Source organism: Stegastes partitus, unplaced genomic scaffold, assembly GCF_000690725.1.
Source record: "Stegastes partitus isolate 25-593 unplaced genomic scaffold, Stegastes_partitus-1.0.2 Scaffold482, whole genome shotgun sequence".
NCBI lineage: Eukaryota > Metazoa > Chordata > Actinopteri > Pomacentridae > Stegastes > Stegastes partitus.
In genome coordinates, this window is record NW_007578213.1 from 282393 (window position 1) to 307534 (window position 25142).

Here is a 25142-nt window from a genome sequence, read left to right on the forward strand (position 1 = left end):
CTTCACTGGACAAAATACTTCACGGAATCTGTTTTCCCCCCTGTGGGATTGGAGATATGAAATATAAAATAGCTTGAAATAAGGAGTTCTGTGGGATGTGAAGGGTAAAAATGTTTAATTTGACAAGAACATTTTTACATTTTGCTGTATTTAACACATAATATAATATCTAAAGTTGTCAAATGCTCCCAACCAGGAAATATTCCTTATCAATTCATGTTTGTATCGAGTTGATTGAGCCAACTTTAAATCATTGACACTTTATGATAATTGATGTATCGTGCTGAGGTCTGATAGCACCCGAAGCAGATACTGATCAAATATCTGTTTTCATTTGCAGCAAGAGAAGCCTAAGCTGATCGATCCCTTAGACTATGAGGCTGTCATCTCTGAACTGGGGGATGAGTTGAAGGAAGACCCTCTGCGAGACCTGCTCCTGTTCCCTGACAATGATTTCACGGTAAGTCTGTCTTTCTTTTGTGTTGTGATGCTTTAGTAGTTATTGCAATCAGAAAAAAAAAAGCTAAAAAAAAGCTTCTTAGCTCAAATCTGAATCTTGGGTTTTTCTGTCTATAGCGAAGTTGTACATATGATTTTGTACCATACATACACAGATAAGAAGGCCTTTTTTCTGAATCATCATCGATGATTAAATGTTGACGAATTGTTAGGTCTACCAGTACCAATTGCTGTAGTTTCTTATCTTCTCACCAGAACTTGGTTGGGTATTTTTCTGGTTTTGGGTCTTCTTTAGATGGTATCGCAATGAGAAAATATCAAGACGGGGGATGGCATGCATCACAGGTTCATACTTCTCGATATGATGTCATAAAATACTTATTTTGCTTGACCAACAATGAAGAAAAACACAAAGACATTGAATATACAATGATATGCAACAAAGAAAAGTTAATGTGACAAGTAGTTGTAGCTAATCTACTTGATAAATACTGACTGTTTCCTTGGCTGTCAGTTGGCTAATTGATGATTATCCAAACTGTACTTTCAGTTTTAGCTGACCTGACCTTTCAATGACATTTCACCACAGTAAATGCAGGGAATCCCCTCTGACCTTACATGTTAGCAGAATGGCAACCTCTTTTTTTAAAGGGCAACAAACCTGCTGGAATTGAATCGATCAAGACGTGCACGCAAGTCTCTCCACAACAGTCGGAACATGTCTAGATTTAGAGCAACAATACGCTGGTCTACTGTATCAGTTACAACTTGAACTGGCAAGAATTCAAATGAATAAAATGAGTTCTTTTGAAACCCCTAGAAGCTACCGAGCTTTTGCACCATTTTTAAAAATTATTTGTTTACAGTAATGATGCCAAAATGTCAGCTGTTAATTTGACAATGATATATCGATGTTTAAAATTCAATATGTGCCACCTTTCACCCCAGCATGGCACATTTATTCACACTAATCACACATGTTGAGCATTACCGTCTTTTCATTACAGTCAATAATTTATTCTCTCTTGCTCCCTTTAGCTCTTTGTTCATTAGTACCTTCATTACTGTGCTAATGCGTTGCTGTAGACACAGATCCACTGCACATTAAAATGGACCTAATTGGCTGCTTGTGGTAAAGGGATTCATTTGCTTGTGGACCCCAGAGCTGTAGCTTTAATGCATGACTCTGCTGGTTCCCAGCTCTGTCTGGCTACAGAAAAATCTCCTCTGATTTTCTCTTTCTGCGCAGCCTACAGTCAATTTCCAAACTTGTAAGTGAGAGTGGCTTGGCAGAGTATTGCTAATGCACAAAAGGCATTTACTAGATCTTTTTCTTTGCCAGTTGGACTGTGAACTCGGCACTGTGGCCAGCCGATTGAATAAGGTGTAAATCAAAGTCTGAATCTGTTCATGCACAAAGATCTTTGGTGATGACTTGTTTAATTCACTTTCTGCAGTCACATAGAGGGATATTTCTGTATTTCTTTGTGAATGTGGACGCCCATCTGAAAGATTGAATGTTGATTTTCTGTTTCATGGACGGTAAAATGTACTTTTTATAATTAAAGCTGCATGATTCATAGGTGAGGTTATGAGTTGTAAGTCCAATCAGCACTGAGAAAGGGGAATGTATGTCAAGAGATTTGACCTGAATTATTCATATTCACATCAATAAATCTGGCCAGAAACAATTTTGAGAGAAGGAATGAATGAATATTACATTAAAATACTGAATAGCTTTATGCATATCTTCTCATATCATCCCTCAGGAGGCCTTAATGTGTGAGCAGTAAAGCATTTTAAGGCAGTGAAACAAGACTAAGAGCCCTGTGAGGCTGTACTTCGACACGGCAGTGCTTGGAGCTAAATGCTAATTCAGCATGTTAATATGCTCACAATGACGAGTTCTGTTGCTGTGATTACCTGCAGCTTAATGTACAGATGGGCGGTGATTGAAAGGAAAAAAACAACAACTTAATGCAGTAGGAAGGTGTTGAGCCACCAGGAGCCTCCAGAACTGTCTAAAAGCTTCTTCGACTCCCTGAATGTGGAAATAAACAAAATTCACTGAAAACATATTTGCTCTTTGGGTGTTTTGATGATTTTGCAGAGAAAGCTGACCAACTTGCCAAGTGTTCAGTTTGCATGCGTGTCCTAGAAGAGGGGTCGGTCTTCTGTTGCTCCTTCCTGAGGTGTTAATTAAAATTAAATTTGAGGGTTATTTTCTCATATTAATTGAGGGTGTGATGATTGAAGGCGTTGTGTGCTGCTGTACAGATTGTAAAGCCCCTCGAGGTAGATTTGTGATTTTGTGCTGTAATCGTTTTAGTACTCATAAAACCATAACACATTGTGTTTATTTACTTGTTTACTCTTTTTTTAAAAACATTTTATTTGCAGTAGCAATTAATTTTTTCTTTCTTCTGAGCCTGAACAGAGTAATTCACTCAAATAGTTAAGGGAAGGATGGATGGTTGATTTTGCTATTAATAATAATCAGCGTTTCCATCCCGGAAATTAAGTGTAGCATAGCGAGGTGGTGATCCTTCCAGAACCTGATTTATTTCTTTAGTACAACAATAGCCACAATCCTCACATTTTTCTTTTCCTGTAAAATTGATGTTGTCATTTGAAATAAAGTTTGTTACAGTATTCTGTATTTCAGTTTATTTTATTTTCAATTTCAGTATCTAAACTTTTCTATTTCTTGTCATGGTAATAACAACCCCTCCTCTGTTCTTTTGTCCCTCCAGGTGTCCACGGTGCCTCAGGAGAGACGAACTCTCAAGTCAACTGTTCCTGAGGGGGCAGAGCTTCAGGCTGAATGTCTGCTGGTCGGACAGGTGTGTGTTTGACAGCATGTTTCCTCAAGACTTAACTGAAGCTGCTGTGGTTTGTAGTGAAAAAAAAGGTTTCAGTTGGTGGCGGTCGACTCTGTCAGAATGTTCCTAACATAGGCCACCCTGACACTGGTGAAACGTTTTCACCAAGCCTCTAAAATAAACCAGACGTGTGCACGTATCAGGGCTCGTTTCAGATCGACCGGCAGTAATCTCAAGGGCTCAGTGGAGAAGTAATATCCGAGTAGACGGAAACTCCCCAGACAGCGCTGTCACAGCTCACTAGAGACTAGCATGTGTGTCTGACTCCCTTTGCTTGTGTCTGAGCGCTGCCCTGTCTGATGCTGATATCAGATAACATGCTTGCTCTGTTTATAATTAGTGACATTGTTAACAAAACCTCAAGACCTCTCTAAACAAATGGATTAAAGAGAATAGTGACATGCCATTCAACAGGCAGACAGGATGTGAAACTCTCTCCTGCAGTCTCTGTAACTTACACTGTTCTGTACGTGCCATATGAGAGCACTATTTCAACCAGACATGTCACTCTCTAGAGGTGTAAAGATATCTTTATTTGCAGATTCCCCTGGGGTCAGAGTTTTAATTCAGTTCCTTTTATAATTTAAATAATCTAATGATGAATCCCAGCCTGCACATCAGTGTCGAGGCCTCTTACTGTACCTTGGCTGTAGCTTTCTTCGCTGTCTGTAGATATTTCAGCTGCACTAAGTCCAGAGAGGCCATCATTTTGAAAAGTTAATATTTAAACCTAATCTTCATCCTCTCCTCCAGGCCTGCAAGTATTACAACTCTGATCTGAATGTGGTGCAGTTCAAGTATGATGACTACGCTGGAGACTACCGCCTGCTGCCCAGGTATTACACTTCTAACAGCACTGACCTGAACTTTTATATTGAGTTCTGAGCTGGGTATCAAGCCTCTGTTCTGAAATGAGTTTGTGCCAATTTGAGCCAAGTTTGTAAAGAACCGCCTGTGTTTTGACAACTTTTAGGCCTTATATGGTGAAAATCCATTTTTATTGTGTTTTGCGGTTGATATGAACTTGGAGGTGTACTATAAAAGCTGTAAAGGTATGATATTCCTCTATAGCCCCAGCAAGAGAGCGTCCCAGTTTTATAAGCAAGTAAGAATTTTACTGAACTGCTTCTAGGTGAGCCATTCAGAATGAACAGCTGCCTTGCAGAGCCCCTTCACCAAGTGAATTAGGGTTATTTTTAAATGGCAAGGTCGCCACAACAACAATCATTAGTGTTAGCATGTTGTGTGGCTAATGTAGCTAATGTTAGCATTAGCTTTGACTGTATGCAGGTCAGAACTATGTGGAAATGGTAAATGGTCTGCACTTATATAGTGCTTTTATCCGAGGTGCTTTGGTTTCTCATTCACCCATTCACACACACATTCAAACATCAATGGTAACAGAGCTGCCATGCAAGGTGCTGCCCACCGAGCAACTTTGGGTTCAGTATCTTGCACAACGACACTTCGACTGTGGAGGGGCGGGGGATCGAACCTGAACTTGTACAACCCGCTTAACCACCTGAGCCACAGCCGCCCAAACGGTGAAACTGAGGAACATTCAGAGATGGTGGAAACTTTGAGACAGATCTGAAATCAGTAAACAAGGACAGGGTGGGTTACTGTGTTCACATGTAGCCTGTTGAGCTTCAGTGCAACCTAAACTCAGTCAGTGTTTACACATTTGTTTCTCTCCTGTTCTCTGTGCTCATATATACTGTATTTTATCACGGCTTAATTCCCAACAAAGCTGTTCTCATTCATATATTTTTCTGTTTCTAATGTCAGACAATAATTAGTTTAAAATAATGGCTGAAACGCAGCCCATTAGGACTACATGTTAACCAGCATTCACTTCAGTCATTTTCTGCAACATTACTGATTTTATAACTGCAACATTGTCAGACAAACTCACCATACACATGAGGTTAACGTGTGTGCTGTGCTTTGAATTTGGCGGTTTCCATGTAAAATGTTTGCTTAGAGAGAAAGTGAGAAGAGACAGAAGGTCCTGGTCTCACACACTCATTCACATCTCAGTCAGCTGCCGTGCAGCCAACTGTTTTTCTGTGTGCTATCAAAAAAGTAATGTAGAAAAATGGGTATATTTTTGTTCATGTTAAGTATTTGAAAACACTCAGCCATCATGTGGCTGCATAGAAAATTAGAAAGGATACCCAGCTCTGTGGGTTCTTGCATATCTTTACTTTGCGTTACGTTTAGGAACTCTTTATAAATGATTTTATTAATGCATAGCCTAATTTTTTCTGAGCATTGCTTTATAATGTGTGATCATATGCTGTAGAAATTCCAAAAATGTAGATGAATTCAGGTTTGTTTGACTTCCTGATTTGACTAATGATGTGCCGTGTTTTTACCTCATGAACACCCAGACCCATAAGTAGTCGCTAACATCAAGAATAACCGCAATTTATTACACTTAGGTGAGAGGTCATTAACAAGAGCAAGATGGTGGCCCGTGTTGAGTGAAGGAGAAGTGGGAGTTGGAGAGCATTCCACTCGAAGAAATGTTCACTTTCAGTGCTCCCTCCTGTTTCTTTTGAATGTCATTCCTTTACTCAGACATCCATTCTAGGGTTCTAAGGCATTACCGGGAATTCTATACGTAATCTATGTACTAGCACTTGGTAAATACCCATGTGCCCCCAGATATACAGTAGAATATATGTTAACTATGTCCTTCTTTCTGATGGATTTTTCTGTTGTTATTTTCTGTTCATTTTCAATGGAATTCCATATGTTAAGAAAAACTAAAGTGAGTGACACCCCCTTAGGAATCATACACTTGGTTGTGCCAAAGTCCTGTCTTGTTGGTCCTTGGGGCCATCACTGATTTCTTGAACTGAATATTTAGAGCAAAGTTACCCATATTTCTGATCCTCAAAACTTCTTTGAATGTAACAGACCAGAACTTAACTTAAGACACATACAGGCCGTGGATTTATTGCAGGCAGTAAAGTTATTCTTAATAATGAGCTGAGCAGTTTCACATTTCTATACAGAGGTCAGTTCAGAATGAAAACTGCAGAGTTCAGAAGCCACAGTTTTTGTGTCTTTAGTCAGAAGAGGTGCACACACACACAGAGTTGTGCAACATCACAAATCAACTTTTATGTATTTTCATTCCTTTACTTCTCCTTTGTACCGTAGCCCATTACACTTCTTTAACATACAGTATATCTTCTTGATGCACCTGGACACATCATCAGTGATGTTTCCTGGGGTCATCGGGTATTTCAGGTCTTTCAAAATCACACACCGTCACCCAGGCGACCCAGCTGGGGTAGATCAAGCCCAGGCTTGTGTCCAGGTAGTGCTACACCACCCACGGGTATCTGTTACATATTGATATGTCGGTCAGAATACAGCTTATAATGTGACTCAAACAAATGTGAAACAACCTTAGCTTAACGTGTGAAACAATGATGTTTTTGCAGGTTTCACTGAGTATCATTTAGCAGAAACATTAGCAGACCTACTGGTGTCCTGTTAGCAGTCCACAGCTGGCTGTGTGTCAGATTCTTTCCTTTGACTTTGATAAATACCTGCAGCATCCCACAGCAGAAATGAAAAGTGCTTCTTTAAATTGAGGGTGATGTGTGCATTTACGTATGTGGCACAGCAGCAGTAACTTCGTTAACACAGGATTTAATGGGAAATTATGTTCTGCGTCTACACATTCGACAGGTCAGCTGTTCTGTACAGATTCTATGTTTATAAGGTGGAAATGTTTGTATTTAAGCTTCTCTAGATGATAATGTCAGAGCTGTCAGGACATTTTTATTTAAATAAGCCATCATTACGTAGCAAATTACATTTCAGGGTTGTAATTGTGGTATGAGATTGGAGTTACAGAACTTTTTAGCAGCTTAAATAAACCTGGACTCCCTGATGTTGTACTGTAGACAACGCCCTTGATTCAATCAGTCACTATTTTATTTAAATCAGGTTGTCTGTCAGTTTTGTCAGTCCCAGTGAGACTGACCCAGAGCAGCCCTGCAGTTACTGCTCTCAACCACAGGAATGTCCCTCTTGTGTCCCCTGGGTTGCCACTGTATTCTTTCAGTCAGTTCACATGACCTCTGAAATGACATCCAGGGTGAACTATAAAATAAACGCTGTTTAAAAACTAGAGTACAATACTGTTAAAATATAATGTCATCAGTTCAGTCGTCCTGTCATTTTAAATGTGGGAAGCACAACTATTGTATCACTTGTTTACTAAAGCTAACAACCCAACCAATCAGTCACTGTATTCTCAAAGATTTACACTCTGGAGCCACAGTACAGTGTTGTCACTGCTGCAATTTAAGTGGAGCGATCTTCATTTGTGCAGGCCAGTATTAGCATTCCTGTGTCAGTGGCCAGCCCACAATTACCAGAAATTTTTCTAAACATAGTCCAACGAGAGATTTTGTCGGACAGCTTTTACGACTGTGTGACTTTTAGCAGAGGGTGGCTCCAGTGTTGTTCTCCACAGACTGCAGCCGTGCTGTCTGCAGCTCACAGCACATGAACAAAGGGATTTTATCCCATGGCTCGCACACAAAGACGAGTCAGCCTGTGAAATCAGTGGAGCAGGATCGAGGAAGGACTACCTATTGTTGACTCCTGACAGAGAACGATGGAGCAGAGTCAGCCATCCACAGTCGTTTGCACTACTCAAATGGAGAGCACTAATTGAATTCCAGAAGTCATTTTTCTTTTTCCATCAGTATATTTTATTATCAGAATTGCACATTCTCTCAACATCTTCCTGTCCTTTCCCCATTCCTTTATAGGAAACTGTACAAAGCAGAGAAGCTGCCATCCCATTCCTTTGAGATTGACTATGAAGATATGGATAAGGATGAGGTCAGTAATGACCATCTTCTGTCAAATGCTTTCTGGAGTGAATGCATTACATACTCTGCACATCCTGGGTCTCATGTTTAAATTAGTTTATTGCAGCCTTAAAGCTGTTATAATATACTTTGCAACATCAATCAGTTCATTATAGATCAGCGGGACATTGTTTATGAATGTAATTTGACTGACAAACAGCCGTCCTAAGATAGATAGAGTCTGAACATCTCCTTTTCTGTATTGATCATCTGTTTCTGTGTGTCAGAGGGACGAATGGAAAGTTAATGCATCTATAACTGACCGCATTTGTTTTACAGGATACCACCTCTCTGTCCTCATCTAAAGGCGGAGGGGGTGGAGGTGGTGGCGGTGGAGGAGGGGGAGGGATTGGTGTGTTTCGGTCAGGCTGGCTATACAAAGGCAACTTCAATAGCACCGTCAACAATAGTATCACTGTTCGGGTGAGGAAGTGTCTGATGCTCTGCCTTTTTGCACTCACACACACTTTTTCTGTCTGACTTTTTTCACCCTTATTCTTAGCTTGTCCCCCTGTTTCTACCTTAACTTTTCCACCTTGCTCTCTGACCTGTTAAACTCAACTTGAAGTTGAATTCTGACTACAGTTCACAAGATATTTTTAGCCAAAATTCACAAAGACACAACATACCACTGCCCACATTGTTGACTGCAGGTTTATTCTACAATTTACAATAAAGTCAGAGTATTATGAAATAGTAATTTAGACAAAATCACCATTTGCCTCGACCGAGTCCTTAAACCATATTTTTATGTGTGCAGTCATTCAAGAGGAGGTATTTCCAGCTCACCCAGCTGACAGACAACTCCTACATCATGAACTTCTACAAAGATGAAAAGATCTCTAAGGAACCCAAAGGGTGCATCTTCCTTGACTCATGTACGGGTGTGGTGCAGGTAAGTTTTAAAGTATTCATTTACCTAAGAAAGCAATGTAATACCTGATATAGAGGATACTGTGTACTGTATTTTGTACAACTTATGTTGACTTACAGACTCCCTTCCCTTGTAACTGCTACACACTATTGTAAAACATGAAAAAGTAGCAGGAGTATAGAAAAAAACATCTGCACACTTAAACCTATTGTTCTGTCAAATCTAAGCTTTCATTTGCAAAGACCTGTATCAGAGTTCCCTTTTATAAGTGCTATTCAGTTGCAGGATCTTTTGTGAGGAGACTCTGTGTGTGTTGTAGTTGCACACATGGAAAATGTGGTCACACGCGGCAAAATGGCCCACCTTCAAAAACTGCATGTGTGAATAGCAAAAACAATTTTCCAAGAACTGAAACACATTCTGGCTGCGTTATCCCATTATCCTTCCTTCCATTTATCCCATAAAGAATAACCGCCTGAGGAAACATGCCTTCGAGCTGAAGATGAACGAGGTTACATACTTCGTGCTGGCCGCGGAGAGCGAACAGGACATGGAGGAGTGGATTAGCACGTTGACTCGCATCTTACAGATCAGTCCCCATGACGGGCCCGCTCCAGACCGCAAGAGTCTGGACCTCACCGAACATCGGCAGGGTGAGATCGGTTCTGTTTTTGTCTTCAGTAATACACAGAGGTTATATAGAGTTGATGTAGAGAGGGAGCTGAAAAAGAGCTGCAAAGAGGATGGAAGCACAGATGGTAATTTAGAGGAGAAAGGGGTAGTTAAAAAGAGACAAGGAGGAAATTTTTGCATAATACCAACCTATGGATAAATCATGGTGCCTTTAAGAGAGGAATGATTTTTATACTCCGTGTCAGCAAAAATTTAACCTCTCGGTCTGGCTCACTCCACCTAAATATTATCTGTCATCTTGCCATGAACTTAACAGGGAGTTTTTTTGCAGGGTTTTGGGGCTCAGCCCATAACGTCACTCTCAGGAAATGAGACCTGACGGTGACTCCACCTTGGTTTAATACGTCAAATTTAGGTATTAACAAACCTTGTGTGCCAGCTCTGCGAGAGGTCGGACGCAGGTCCACCGCCTGTGTCATAACACAACACACCGATAAAGCGCTGAAAAATTGCTCCAGCGAAAAGTGAAGGAATGATGTAATAGCCTCAGCCGTCATGGCTCTGCGGTCGGTTAGCGTGGCTCTAAATCAGGCTGCGGGTGTGTGGCGACCTACCATTAATGAGCCATTCTGTTCAGCGTGGCCTTTGGGAAGAATTGCTCCAGGCAACATGAAAGGTATATTTCTGCAGAAGCCTTGCCTGCCTTATTATCCATGAATACCACAAATGGAGTCATATTTTATTCTGAGATGGATATACGTCCGCCGACTCCCGCTGGTGTGTGTTTGGTGCACAGCTGAACCCATTTCAGAAAATGTTATACGGCCTTTAACATAAAATGGACTGCTTAGATAAACTTTCCCATCCACCCAAGGATGGCAGCCATTGCTCATGAATAGAAGTCACTCTCCGGAGTCCTGATTGTGTTTTTTTTCCCTCCAGATGTGTTTGACCTGTCGCTGAGTGACTGCTGTTTGCAGGACAATGAAGAAACTACAGAGAACGGCATCAATCCAGAGCTAGCAAAGGTTGACTACGTTGTTTTTCATACAATGCTATGACTCTGCACTTTGTTCTATTTAATGTTATGTGCATACACAGGATGCATGATTTCGTGCTTCCATCAATAAACAGCTGATGATTTAATGCACAAACAAACATGGCAATTCTTCAGCAAAAGAACAAAAAAGGCCTCCTCATCAATATAAACACAGAAGACGTACAAATATATCCAAAAGGTCAGCTTTGTAAATATATTTAATGAGGATGGAAATTAATTTGTCATGTTTTTCAGGCTTCAGGTGAGAAACTCTGAATGAAAATGTAATTGTTTTTTTTCTTTTACAAGGAAGCTACACAGGCTACCTTAAAGTCTAAATCATTAGAACATGCAAACAACATGAAAGTCTGAACACACAAGCGTCTATTTAATGCATGTAAATGACAGTTTCAATGAAAAGCCTTGCCGTGTTACCCGATATCATAATTGACGTTAAGCTACTTAAATTTTGTGCAGAGGTGTTCTCTGACATTCTCTCTCTTTTTTTCCTTCCATCTGTCCTGTCATAGTATATCTCGGAGACAGATGAGGGAATTCGCTCTGGCAGAAGAGAAGAGCGGTTGAATCTGTTCTCGCTGGATCCTGACACTCCTGTAAGTAAGGGTTTTACTACACGGCTCAGACTATATAAGTAATAACATAGATTTTTACATTATATTTTTAGACTGGAGCCACAAAATTTAACTTTATGTATCACAATGTTTGAAGGCGTTAATTTTCAGTGTATACTGTACTTAACCAAAATCCTAAAATACAAATCAAGTAAAGTGACTGAGCTGTGTTTCATCAACCACAGGTTCTGAGGAGCCCACGGACTGAACATTCATCAACTGAAAACACACCGGTGCGTCCGTTTGAGGAGAAGCTGGGCAGAAGATTTATGATAACTTGCAGATCCCTCAACCTCATGCTACAGGGCTGTGTCAACGAGACTGAAACTGGACCGGTCACTAATGTGAGGATAAGTTCCCCTTTTCAAGTTCAAATGTTGTTTTTGGCTAATTTTTGGATTAACCCTCTGAGGTCCAAAACCTGCTGGTGGCTTTCAAAGGCATTTTAAAAATTGCCAAAAACAAAATGTTTACAGTCACCACATCCTGTGAAAAAAAAACTCTGCAGTCTTCAACAACACTGAGGAGCTTTGAGGTACTCAGTTGTGACCAACATGTAACCAAAAAAAAGAAACTATTCACCTGAACTTGGCTGAACTGCAGACAAAATAAATATGCAAGTGGTGAAATATCTCTTGTATGTAGAGTCACCATTTTTTTTCTAGTAATAGTAACCTATGTGGGCACTTGGAAAAATGTTATATGTGCTGATTCCACCATTTTTTTAAATTGTTGTTTAAAAACAAACAGAAAAATATATAAAAAGAAATTTATCTCTCGCTTTTTAAAAAATGACTTAAGGCATTATAACTGTGACGTATACTTCCGAGAGGACATTTTGGAGTTCTCTTCTAGCCATTGTTGTCCTGTTTCTATAGTAATGCACAACTTTATAGTGCCGTGAAAAATGAGCCCACACTGAGAAATAATGTGACAGGAGCAAAAAACAACCAGGAAACTGCTTGGGTTTGAGAGGGTTAATATGTCTCTGTGAAATATGTGAAGATTACACCTTGTTTTTTATATTTTATCCAGAATACAATTTCTACAAGAATAATGAAACTAGTCCTTCTAGTTAGATACAACAGACAGTAAAGAAGAAATAGCTATGTTATTATTATGTTTTGAAAGCATTGGGAAGGGACCATTTTGTGAAGTGAAGCTATGTCAGTTATCAGGAAGTGGCTGTGGCTTCTGTAAATGCACAGACGATGACCATACAGAATCTCCCCCACTAGATCGAACCCTTCTTTGTGTCGCTGGCTCTGCTGGACGTGCGAGAAGGGAGAAAGGTGTCTGCAGACTTCCACGTCGACCTTAACCATGAGGCCGTGCGTCAGATGCTCGGAGGCTGCAGCAATGGGACAGGAGGTCCGGGTACAGTGGTCGGAGCTCAGGAGAACGGCTTGTGCTCTCCTGCTGAGAAGAAACCAGGCGACTGTTACCTCAGCCTGGACCTGGAGCACTGGCTTTGCTTTCCCAAACAGGTGCAAGGATGTTCCTCCTCTCGTGTCTTTTCTAGTTGAATAAATTAAAAATAAAATGAATTACCTTCCAACCATTACTCTGCAAATGTAGACTGACTCTAATATTGTGTCCTGCAGGCCATTTTCTCAGTAACCAATCCCCATACGGACATAGTGATGGTGGCAAAAGTGGAAAAAGTGCTGATGGGAAATATTGCTTGTGGCACCGAACCTTACATCAAGAATACAGATTCCAGCAAGGTCAGGAAGTCAATTTTGTCTTTTTTATTTTTTGTCACGCTCACTGCTCGAACTGACTGGTTGAAATCAGTATATGTATTGTTTAATAACATCACATTTATTCTTGATGTGAATTCGTCACTGACCAACAACATAGAGCTAAATGATTTCATTACTTTCATTTTAAGGAAAAGGGCTGAATCTAGTGAAACAGTTTAGACAGACATTAGCAAAATGGTTTTCCTGGAAGGCCAGAGTTTATCTTCATCACTGAATGCCAGTCAGGTCAGATGGTACAGAAATTAGGTTTTTCCGAGATTCTATCCAGGGCGTTTCCTGGCCTTCCCCACTGGCAGTGCTCCATGTGGTCCTTGTTTAAACAGCTAAGTGAATCACCAGACATTCAACCTGCTGCCAGAGTTACTGTGTGAAACAAGCCCTGATTTATTTTGTCACTCTTGTCCAGGTCAAGTAGAATTTAGGGCGGATCAGGTCCCATTGTGTTCATGAATGTCAGCTGTGTGCTTCTTGTTAACATTTCGCTCCATCCAACTCTGTCTGCTTGTGTCTTGAACAGACTGTCCAGAAGATTTTGAAATCCAACAAGCAATTTTGCAGTAAACTGGGAAAGTACCGTATGCCGTTTGCTTGGTCCGTCAGGTCAGTGGTGGTGGTGTTTAAAGGCTCTGTTTTCATAACATTTAAAAATGTCTCATTCTCGTGGGATTTAATCCTACCCAAATTGGTAGTTTATGTCTCTTTCTTCCTATTGCATCTTTTCTTGTAGGCCAGTGTTTAAGGACAACCATGGGGCACTCGATCGAGAGTCTCGTTTCTCACCTCTGTTCAAACAGGAGAGCAACAAGATTTCCACAGATGACCTGATTAAGCTGGTGTCTGAGTACAGGAGGTATGATAGCTTGTAGGCTTTACCAGAAAAGTAGGTCACATACACCTCTCCAAGAAAAGATGCTTATTTATTACAACATTTTCTTCAAACTTTTGTCTTTGCAGGGCTGAGAAGACCAGCAAACTGCAGACTGTTCCTGGAACACTGGACATCGCAATGGACTATATTCCAATGGAGCATCCAAGTATGTCTACTGTCAAGCCAAATGTTTGCATTCCTTTTCAACTTAAACCTTCCTTTCTCTGCTCTGACATATTTTTGAAACTTCTTCTTTCAGACTGTGTGACATCCTCGTATGTACCTGTGAAGCCCTTTGAAGAGCTGAGCAAACACCAGCCCACAGTGGAGGTGGAGGAGTTTGTCCAGGACACCACAAAGTTCACTCAGCCACATCGAGTCTACAGAAACCACATCTATGTGTATCCGAAACACCTCAAGTATGACAGTCAGAAGAGCTTTGCCAAGGTATGGCACTAAAACCCTATGTCAACACGATCCTAACTTATAGTTAATTAAAAAGGATAAAACTTAACTGTAAAAATGCATTCCTCATATTTTTACATACTTTGTGTGCTTTTATTGTGTATTTTTTTGTGTGCGTTCCATCGTTAGTATTACAATGGTCCCCTTGTTCACAGGCTCGTAACCTTGCCGTCTATGTGGAGTTCCGCAGCTCAGACGAAGAAGTTGCCAAACCATTAAAGGTAGAAATTTATCCCGAAAACGTGCTGACGGGACATTTATTGGCTTTTATGTGACTCATTCTCTCTCCAGTTAAGCTCTCTATATCATGAGAAACTGCTGTTTTTGTAGTGCATCTATGGCAAGCCAGGAGGACCAGTCTTCACCACAGCTGCCTGTTCCACAGTCCTACATCACTCCCAGAACCCCGACTTCTATGATGAGGTGAGAAACGTTGCTGGAAAGAGACAGACATTAAGAAATTCTTCTTCTTTTTCTTTAAGTTGCCACATTTTTTACCGCACATATAACCCATAAAATGCTGTTGTGTCCTCAGGTGAAGATTGAGCTCCCTACCCAACTTCATGAAAAGCACCATCTTCTTTTCTCCTTTTATCACGTCACCTGTGACATCAATGCTAAAACAAATGCGAAGAGGAAAGAGGCCCTGGAGACACCAGGTGAGAGGATGGCAGATGTCAAGAAAGGTATTAAGATAGTTGGTGTTTTCCAGTATTCAGTATTCTTTGTTTATGTTGCTTTCTTTTTTAGTGGGGTATTCGTGGCTGCCTCTCCTCAAAGAAGGCCGCGTGTTATCTCAGGAGTTCAACATCTCCGTCTCCTGTAACCTGCCGCCTGGATACCTGGCCATCAAGGAAGCCAGCAACACCAAGGTGAGAGCGAGGATGCAAAATGGAAGTGAAAGATGCAGGGAGAAGAGAGTGGGACTATTAAAATCCTGCTGAATACTGTAGCTATTAATTTGCGACAGATGAGGGATGGTAACCATAACAGCATGTGATAAATTGGGTTGTTTCCAGTGTTCATGCTCAAGCTGTCTTCCCTTTTCACAGAATGGAGCAGACGTGAAATGGGTCGACGGAGGAAAAGCTATCTTCAAAGTGTCCACTAATGTCGTCTCCACAGTATACACTCAGGTAGGGCCCCCATCTGGGTTCCACCGCACTTTCTTTTTCTTCTTCTTTTTTACGAGGTCACTGATGCCACAAAGGACTGGAGATATGTTTGAACAGTGAGTGTTCTCATAGGCTAGAGCCCCACATAACCCTGAACAATATGAGAAAACTAATACATGAATGGTGTTCTGTCTGTTGTTTCAGTCTCTACATACTTGTAAAATGAGCTAGAATGACAGCATGTCTTGTGAAGGTCTTAGCCTCTAAGGAACACTTTAACTCAAATTGTAATTGCGAATTGTTTTCTTTTTCTCTGCTGGTCTATCTCAGACTTTTCCTGCAGAATTAAAGTGAACATTTCCTGCTTAATTGCAACCATAAAATGGACATAAATTGACTGTTAGATATGTAGCGTGCAAACATATGCAAGCCAGTGCATATGTTTGCATGCCCAAGATGCACAATCAGCATCAGTGGATAGTGTGGTCATTTTGTTTTTATGGAGTTTGGCACATAAAAAAGGGAAATGGACTGTTCCTGGCAACAGTTTGCCAGTAGAGGATGTTTGGAGCCCTGCACTGCATTGTCTTCAGTATCTTTTAAGTTTAACCCTCTAAACCACAAGCAGTTTCTGGGTGTTTGTGTCACATTTTTACTCAGTGTGGGCTCATTTTTTACTGCAATACAAAGTCTTACACCTCTATGGGAACAATACAATGATTGCTAGAAGTGGAGGGAACTCAAAGATGTATTTGGTGTAGTGTGGTACAGGTAAAATACTGTTTTAGGAATTTAAAAAAATATATAGTACATATTTCAAACTCACCAGCAGGTTCTGGGGTTTCGAGGGTTCAATCGGATCAGCCTGTGTCTTAGGTTCACTTGAAATACAATAAAATAAAACAACAAAAATCAAATTATTTAGAAAGTAAATATGAAAACATAAAATGCTGACCACAATGCCTTTAGTAAATTAAATTAGGTTTATTAAATAAAGTTAGATAAATGTGCAATGGACAAAATAGACAGTCGTTAAATAATAAAAACAGAATATGACCATGAGACTCATCAGATGATGATATCATGCAGATATAATAATGTTCAAAAAAATAAAGAAAATAATGTTTCTTTAGGGAGATTAGGGCACCACTGTGGAATTTGGTGTTGTAACAAACATCCTACTACTAAGACGTTCTTGTTTGTGCCTCTACAAAGAATAAGAATAGATAAATAGACAGTGAATTGGCCTCAGCAGCACAATTTGATCAAAATAACCTCCAGCTTTGTACCTACTGGTTATTTTGTGGTGTCTTTGCAGCTGTAAAATCCATTTCAAGTGTTGGAGATAAGGCTAAGACTGAAGCAATTACATAGTTGGGAGTGATTGAAGTTCCCATTTCCACTTTAACTGTCACTTAAAAAGGAGTCAGTCCACTGAGTAACATTGCAGATGCTTTCTGTTGATTTAATGAATTCTTCTGTCTGTGCCAGGACCCCCACCTGAACCGATTCTTCCAGCAGTGCCAGAAGAGAGAGCTGGACCTCTCTCAGCCTCCTACCTCCAACTTCCTCAACTGCCTGAAGGTCAGAGAAAAGACGCTGTATCTAATCAAATCTCAGCAAACTGAGACAAAAACCAGGGCCTTGGCACCTCCACACAGTCGATGTGCAACCCTATGTTGGATTTTTCTCAGCCTCTTTATGGCTTATATTTTATTTATTGCCACCCTTTTTACTGTCAATCTTCTCCTCTTCTTCCTCCTACGCTTCTTTTCCGCCCTTCTCCAGGGTCTCCTCAGTATGGAGAGAATCCCAGTGATCGTCCGATTCCTGCCAGTGCTCTTCAATCAGCTTTTCAAGGTTCTGACTCAGAATGACAATGATGAGGTCACTACCGCCACCACCAGGTAGACACTGGTACTATGGGGCTCCCTAACAAATGTGTTTATGTCAGTGTTGTGGGTCAGTGGATGTAGTAAAACACACAGTTAGCAAAGTACATAGTATTTAAAGTCCCATCTTCTCTTTTTATGGCTAGTATATGACCTTTTAAAAAATTTTATGGAATGGTATAATCGAGGCTCATAAAACAAGATTTCAGCTATTTAGGAGAAAAGAGAGAGCATTTTTGTTGCATTCTAACATTATTTAAAAATAAAGGTTGTAATAGATGATGTTGTTTTGTGTCTGCAGAGTGCTGGTCCACATTGTTGCCAAGTGCCATGAAGAAAACCTGGATCACTACCTGCACTCCTACATCAAGGTATAATAGAGGATTATGTGTACAGCGTGCAGTGATCCGTGGCATGAAGTGTATTTGTTTTTGTGTGCTCCGGAACATCACATAATAATTTTGAAGGCTGTTGTTTTCCACAAAGGAGTGCAATCCCTGTGTTGGTAATTTAATTTGCGAAGAAGGGGGAAAAAAAAACAGCAAAGAGGGCTTTATTTGTGTGTGTATATTTGTGTGTGTTTGGGCCAGCAGGAGTGTGGCTAAGGGCCACGTGCCCAGAACACTGTGCAAACACACACACAGGAAGAAGCAGCGAAGAAGAAGAAGAAGAAGAAAGGGGGATTGAGTAGGAGGCAAACTAGGACATTCAGCCTGCTCGATCGGTAACACAAGGCATGTTTGTTTAGGGGGGAAAAATCAGTGAGAGAATTAGAGAAGAGAGCAGGAGAAACCGCAAGACCTGTTTCATGTTGGCCACAGCAAAGGAAAACTGCAGAGTTTTTGAAGAGGTAGTGGCAGAGAGGAATGGTGGGAGGTAAGAGGAGAGGACCAGCAGAGCTAATGGAACCATGGTTGCCATAGTAACAGATTGGCATGATGTTCAGTACTAGTGGTGGCCAGTTTAAACTGCTGAGTGTGTGTGTGTCGCTGTGTGTGTTGGGGTGAGTGTGACCATGTGCGTGTTCATGTTTGCATGAATTAAGTAGCGTTCAATAATATTCCTTGGAACAAGCCTTAGGCATTCTACATGTGTGTGTGTTTTTCTATTTAATTAGCCAAGTGGAAAATATTTTTATTTGTCCTATTTCAGGCTGCTGTTTGGTCAGTGTTTTTGGTTCACATGCTTTTATATTTGTGAACAGGTGTATATATTAGTGCATATTGCAACTGAAACAACTGACTAGTTAGTTAATTAGTCAGTGAAATAACTGAAAATAGAGAAAAATAAGCAGACAATCCCTCAGTTCTCTAGGTAATTTTTTGAGAAAAAAAATCAAAAATGTCACTTGTTAAAGTTTGTCATTAGTGAGGCTCTGCTGTTTTTCTGTGTTTTGTTACATGACATGCAACAAATATCTATTATAAACTAAATATATCAAGGTTTTGGTCTGTTGGTTAGACAGAACATGACTTTTTATAAAAAATGTTCTGTAACATAATTCTGTATTTTTCCCCCCTTATTTTCTAAACCAGGCAAATAATTACTGATCAAGAAAAAAAACACATAATTTATATTTTCAGTTGTTTTTATGAAAAATATTTGCTCAAATAATCAAAGAACTTTTTTCATCTACAAAATCAAAAAACAGTTAAAAACATACACCACAGTGTTCTACCGCATGTCATTAAATGTTGCTGTTTTGTTTGTCCTGCTGTCTAAAGGGTTGAACATTCTATTTACTGGAATCGAAAACAAAGAAAATGAGAACATTGTTTTGGAACTGTTTTGGTATTTTGTGACTTTAATAATTACTCAATTGTTACCCGACTGTTTGTTTTTATTGACTCATTTTTGCAGCTCGCTTGCCTGCAATTCCCTATTTTTCCCTCCTTGTGTCCAGTCATCTCAGAACTGTTGCTTTCCAAAATGCCCCCTGAAAAAACCATCAAAAAGACAAATCAATATGGAAAAACTAATTCAGCCCCACTCTATGTGCCCCTGTGACTGATTACTTTTAACTTTGCTTTCTTCTCTGTGTGTAGTTCGTGTTCAAGTCAGAGGCTCATGGCTTCAGGACGGTTCATGAGGAGCTGGCGAAGGGAATGACCTTTGACCTGAAGAGCAACGAGCAGGCAGCAGTCAGGAATGTCCTGAAGGTTTGCCTGCCTCCTCGTACCCACTTTGACTTTATTGATTCTGACTTTGTTCATTCTAAATTCAAAATTTTCACATGTGCAAAGTGAACAATTTAGTGATTGCTCGTACCTTGAAGGCTAAAGAGAAAAGAGTGAACATTTCTTAACTACTAATAAAATATGAAATAGGATTGACTTTTCTTTGGCCTTTCCTGGTTTCAGTTCTCCTGGTTCTTCTTTGAGCTCATTGTCAAGTCCATGGCTCAACATTTGGTTGACTCTGACAAAGTAAAGGTAAGGTGTCATACTTGAATTTATGCCCCTCTAGTCTCGTGTTCCTGAAAACCTTATTTTTCTCACTAGATTTTCTTTATTAAGTGTATTTCCGTTGCACTCTCTAACCTCCTGGGACTTGGTGCCTGACTGTGCTGTGCTGATTACAGCTTCCGAGGCCTCAGCGTTTCCCTTCCTCCTACCTGAGCCGTGTGGAGACGCTGGTGGAGACAGTGTCTGAGCACATCTTCTGGAAGAACAAAGACCTGTCAGAAGAAACTCGCAGTGCCAACTTAGCTGTGGCAGCTTTTGTCAAGGTGGGAGCAAAGTGTTTAAAGATTGTGCAACAGTTTAAATTTGAATGTTAAATAAAACATTGTCCAAAAGACATGAAATTGATGCCAGTCATGTTTAAACACAGGAAGGCAACTTACTGAACTGTAGTATTTAGCTTACTGCAATTTTCTCTTGGAGGGATCAATGCAAACTGTATAAACAGTCTGTAGATAGAAATTGTTCCCCATTGATTCCTCCATCTGTGTTAAATGATCCATCTCTTACTGTTTTATTAGCTGATGCTGAGTCTCATCTCCAGTTTGACGGTATTTGTCTTCCTTTTCGCAGCGCTGCTTTACTCTGATGGACAGAGGCTTCACATTCAAACTGATCAGCAACTACATTAACATGATCACTGCCACTGACAGCAAGGTAAATTCAATGTAACTGGAACTGGAAACAGTCCTGAATGAGTAACAAGATATCAAATATTTTAAATTCCTTCTTGAAGTTTTGCTTACACAATGCAGTAATATTATTTTTGTGTGTCACTGATAGGTCCTGTGCGAGCTGAAATTTGAATTCCTGAGAGAAGTGTGTAACCACGAACACTACATTCCTCTCAGCCTGCCGCTACCCTCCGCTCGCATCACAGGTAAGTCCGTCCCAAGTCCGTCCCTGCAGCTCAGTGACACCGCTGTTAATGTTGTAACTATCATACATCGAGTAGCTCTCACTCTCATTTGTTAATTAACACTCTGTCTTTCTCTCTTACTATTTCTGTCATTTTCTTCTCACTTTCTGTGTCCATGTCAGACCATGCATCCCCAGAGCCACAAAGCACTCATGGTAAATATGTTCACTCATTCCTCTGTAATGTTGAATGTGCTGCAGTGGCATGACAATGATGGAATTCATGGAAAAATGTGGCTTGTCACATTATTTGCTCACTGTAACCACGTTTCTGTTTGGAGATGGATTAATTGACTCTCTGTCAGAAAGCAAACATTGGCGGAGCATTGTTTAAATTATGTGCAGCTCAGTTAATTTCCATTTAAAATGTGAATGCTTTTGCGGTGTCTCTCCTCAGTGTCAGTGCCTGAGTACAACTTGACTGGAGAGTTCTGCAGGAAACACTTCCTGACCGGCCTGTTGCTAAGGGAACTGGGGCTGGCCCTCCAGGACGAACAGGACCTGCGACACCTCGCCTTGGCCACCCTGAAGACTCTGATGGCCAAACACTCTCTGGATGCACGCTATGCCACCAAGGTAGACGGAACATATGTTTATATGGGAGAAAACTAAAAGGCATGAAAAATGAGTCATGAGCGCGCAGTAGAAATTCTTCCATTGTGACTCATACAAACACATACACACTGACATGTGATCGTCCGTAGCAGCTGCAAGCGGCAGTGAGGACGTCTTAATGAATGCTTGGAAGTGTCAGATAAAGTTGGTAATCTGCCCTCTGTTAAACGGCCCCAAATACTGCCAACCACAACACAACAGCAGGACTGTAGTCAAGACCAAAACTGGGTCTTCTCATGTCTGAGTCAGACCCAAGTGTGTGAAACTGGGAAACAAAATGGAAAACAGGGAAATAGTGATGTGGATGAATACTTGGTAAAAAGACCACAACATTTTATTGGAAGGATGTGTTAGATATTATGTAACTGTACAGATTTCTTTTCTCTTATGCACTGTTCAAAAACAGCACAGAAATAGACAATCAAATAAAGTTTCTTGGACACAATGATAAAGCAATAATAACTCCTCTAGCGACACATTTCCTCAGTCTTTAACACGGGGATTAACAACAGAGACAGCTTTCATTTGACAAAAAGAAACAACATATAGGGTTGCAAATATGCACTTACTAGCTGTCAAAGTCAAAGGGATATGTCGATTTACAGTCTGACTAAAGAATCTGCACTAATCTTTTAATGAAGCTAATGTGATGTCTGTTAAATTGGCTTGTTTTTTTAGGAGAAGCAGGCAAGAATTGCATCTCTCTACCTGCCTCTCTATGGCCTGATCCTGGACAACATGCCTCGGTTCTTCCTCAGGGACCTGTTTCCCATCTACTTCACATCTAGTGATCAGGTAAGAATCGAGACGACAGATGAACTGGTTGATTCTGTGTGTGTTGTATTGATTGACCTTTGTATACACATTGTAGTACATATAGTACATACACATGCTGTGTTTGAGGGTTACAAAACTCTTTTGTCTTAGCATGGGTCTTAATTTACATAGTTTTGGCTTGCATTCCTATTTGTTCTGACATGTTACCTGGTGTATGTAATTTGTATTCTGGCATGGGGATTCTGCTAAACACAACTGAAAATGGTGCACTTAAGGCAAAAAAACACGAGTTTAACCCTGTTATTTCCTCACTTAGACAACATACTGTACATTTTGCATGAATGTCTTGTCGGCATGACTTCCCTCATCAAATTGTACTTTTTTGTAGCTCACATACATTTTTTTGTACTATTCTTTGCATCACAGGCTCATTTTCTTTAGAGATTGGTAGTGATTGCAGCTAATCATCTAAATTATATAGTCTTGTTGAATGCTATACACACTGCTACAATCTTTGCAGCTTCCTGAGAAAGTCTATGACTAGGAGTGATATTATAAAAGAATCAGGCTCAACATAAAGCATTCTCTTTTCCCTGTCTGCACCCCTACCAGGGCTCTCGAGATGACCTTAGTGTGGGAGGGGGGGTGGCAGGAGGTGTGATTCCCGTTACTCGCCATGGCAACTCTGTGGATGCCTCCTTTTCCAAAGAAGTCTTAAACTCCATTACAGGTAGCATTGTGTGATTTCTGTCTATTTCCAGTGTGTACATATATATATGGTAAAAAGATGAGAATCGGGACACTGATGCCGACGCCCCTCCCCCTTTTCCACCAGCTTTCTCATCTCTGGCAGTTGCTACGGGTAACCAGGCGGACTCTCGAGGTTCTCTGATCAGCGTGGACTCCAACCCTAGCAACAGCGACAGGAACAGTGAGAAGATGGATGGATGTGAGAAGGTGAGAGAAGGAAGGAGATAACAAAACACAGCAGCTATCGGATTCTATGTTAAGACGTTTCCCATATGGCAGAGGATGAGCAAACAGATCCGTCTGAAGGGCTCAAACCGATTATTTGTTAAGTGGTTGATATATGCTGTGCATCTTTTTCATTGTGAGTCATTCATAATGCATATCAGCATTAGATATGGATTTCTGAAAGAAGAATGTACTCAAAAAAGACCAATTTTTAACCACTGATGTTTGATGTATAGATGTAAACTTCTCTAATATCAACTAAAGAAACAGTACATCTGGTGTCTGAATCAAGTGTAATGGTCAAACCTTTGTCGCATCTCATTGCTTTTCTGTTTTTACTATGTAATAAAAGTGAAAAATGTCTTCAAAATATTGCTATCATCAGTCCCTCCAACACCCTCCATTAACACCACCACAAGATGATAATAACTCATTTTAAATTATTTGAATGTTTTACATTTTATTATAGCGGTCTACCCATTTTTTCTGTAATTTTGTTCTCCGATATGAAGTGATAAAGGATGTTTCCAACACCGTTTCAACATTGCCTGCAATGAAACTTTGTCGTGAAGTTTCTAAAACCTTTGTTCATATAAATATTTTCGGCCTAAATGTAGCAAATCTACAAGTACTGCATCAGCTTATAAAACACTCATCTAAATCATCTAACTTTCCTTCAGGTTTCTGAAACCTGCAAAGTCACATAAATTTGCAAAAACTGAGCACATGACCTTATTGTCAGCAGTGGTGCCCACAACCCAGCTGTTTATCTCACTGCATTTCTGTCTGGATGTTTGTCCTTAGTTTGCCCGGCCCCAGTCCCTCATCGGTTATGGTTCTCGATGTGACAAATTGGACCAGGCAGAGACCCGAAGTCTCCTCATGTGCTTTTTGCACATCATGAAAACTATATCTGAAGGTAAGAAGAATATTTTGCTGAGATGTATACACAGGATTTTCACAGTCCAGCCAGAATCTTATTGACTTATATGTGGAACTAATGCTTTTTTATGATGTATTAGTTTTATAGTATTTTTTGATATACATTATAAATGTAGATTTCCTAAATACTACATGAGGCCCAGAAGATTTTAGTAGACAATAGGGTTTTACAGTGAATACAGTGAAGTCAAGATATGTACATTTTGTGCAGATTAAAACAGTAATTGCTGCTTGAGTCTAGTCTATTTCTATGACCTGGGTAACATCCTGGTGTAAAAATACTGACTTTATGAAGAACTTCACTGGTTCTTGGCTTGCAATCTGCTGCAATATGTTACATGATGTCTTTTTCTGTTTATTTCCAGATGTGCTGGTGTCCTACTGGCACCGGGCCATTCACCAGGAGATCTCAGACTTCTTTAACATCCTTGAGTAAGAGCTCTTTGTTCACTGAGGAGTATTAACACAGGTCCTGTTAGGCTTATTAGCAATGCTGAGTATTCACAGAAAGAGAGAAAAAAGTAGACAGACAGGGATTGGGATACTCGACAAAGAAGAAAAGGGAACATGGCCAGAAGGGAACAGATGAAAATAATGACACAGCGAGAGAGAGAGAAGAAAAACAGACTGTAATTCCAACGAGAGCTCCCTATCCACCGAAGAGTGCAGTAAATTAAGTTTCTCTGTTTCCTGTTTGTGTCAGCATCTAGACTGTTCTGGTGCTACTCAGTTTGATCACATGCACTCCTTTTGCCGTGTTCTTGTCTTAGAAAACACATAAAAAGCAAACAAAATTAGCACTTAAAACGTTTTTACATTGTCTTTTTCTTCAGGCTGTGTCTGCAGCACTTCAGGTTCCTCGGAAAACGCCACATAGCCAGGTGAGTCTCCTCTCTGCTTTCCCCCGACAAAGAGGAGGACCAG

The 25142-nt window shown here is 40.3% G+C and overlaps 1 protein-coding gene across 3 annotated transcripts in view; it reads left to right on the forward strand.

Annotated features, from left to right (window-relative positions):
* dock10 (dedicator of cytokinesis 10) overlaps positions 1 to 25142 on the forward strand; it is a 62542-nt gene that overhangs the window by 25862 nt on the left and 11538 nt on the right. For all 3 annotated transcript variants that reach the window (XM_008287005.1, XM_008287003.1, XM_008287006.1), the window contains exons 2-38: positions 341 to 460; positions 3213 to 3302; positions 4095 to 4177; positions 8144 to 8216; positions 8525 to 8668; positions 9006 to 9140; positions 9586 to 9772; positions 10695 to 10780; positions 11322 to 11405; positions 11609 to 11767; positions 12662 to 12910; positions 13028 to 13150; positions 13707 to 13789; positions 13917 to 14039; positions 14144 to 14223; positions 14317 to 14504; positions 14678 to 14743; positions 14853 to 14945; positions 15058 to 15181; positions 15273 to 15394; positions 15575 to 15658; positions 17129 to 17221; positions 17426 to 17544; positions 17831 to 17900; positions 19575 to 19688; positions 19890 to 19961; positions 20111 to 20257; positions 20565 to 20648; positions 20775 to 20871; positions 21033 to 21065; positions 21307 to 21485; positions 22203 to 22319; positions 22914 to 23031; positions 23137 to 23258; positions 24081 to 24195; positions 24584 to 24650; positions 25052 to 25099. In XM_008287005.1, the coding sequence (XP_008285227.1) occupies positions 341 to 460; positions 3213 to 3302; positions 4095 to 4177; positions 8144 to 8216; positions 8525 to 8668; positions 9006 to 9140; positions 9586 to 9772; positions 10695 to 10780; positions 11322 to 11405; positions 11609 to 11767; positions 12662 to 12910; positions 13028 to 13150; positions 13707 to 13789; positions 13917 to 14039; positions 14144 to 14223; positions 14317 to 14504; positions 14678 to 14743; positions 14853 to 14945; positions 15058 to 15181; positions 15273 to 15394; positions 15575 to 15658; positions 17129 to 17221; positions 17426 to 17544; positions 17831 to 17900; positions 19575 to 19688; positions 19890 to 19961; positions 20111 to 20257; positions 20565 to 20648; positions 20775 to 20871; positions 21033 to 21065; positions 21307 to 21485; positions 22203 to 22319; positions 22914 to 23031; positions 23137 to 23258; positions 24081 to 24195; positions 24584 to 24650; positions 25052 to 25099 (4091 nt within the window). The remainder of the gene's footprint in view (positions 1 to 340; positions 461 to 3212; positions 3303 to 4094; positions 4178 to 8143; positions 8217 to 8524; positions 8669 to 9005; positions 9141 to 9585; positions 9773 to 10694; positions 10781 to 11321; positions 11406 to 11608; positions 11768 to 12661; positions 12911 to 13027; positions 13151 to 13706; positions 13790 to 13916; positions 14040 to 14143; positions 14224 to 14316; positions 14505 to 14677; positions 14744 to 14852; positions 14946 to 15057; positions 15182 to 15272; positions 15395 to 15574; positions 15659 to 17128; positions 17222 to 17425; positions 17545 to 17830; positions 17901 to 19574; positions 19689 to 19889; positions 19962 to 20110; positions 20258 to 20564; positions 20649 to 20774; positions 20872 to 21032; positions 21066 to 21306; positions 21486 to 22202; positions 22320 to 22913; positions 23032 to 23136; positions 23259 to 24080; positions 24196 to 24583; positions 24651 to 25051; positions 25100 to 25142) is intronic.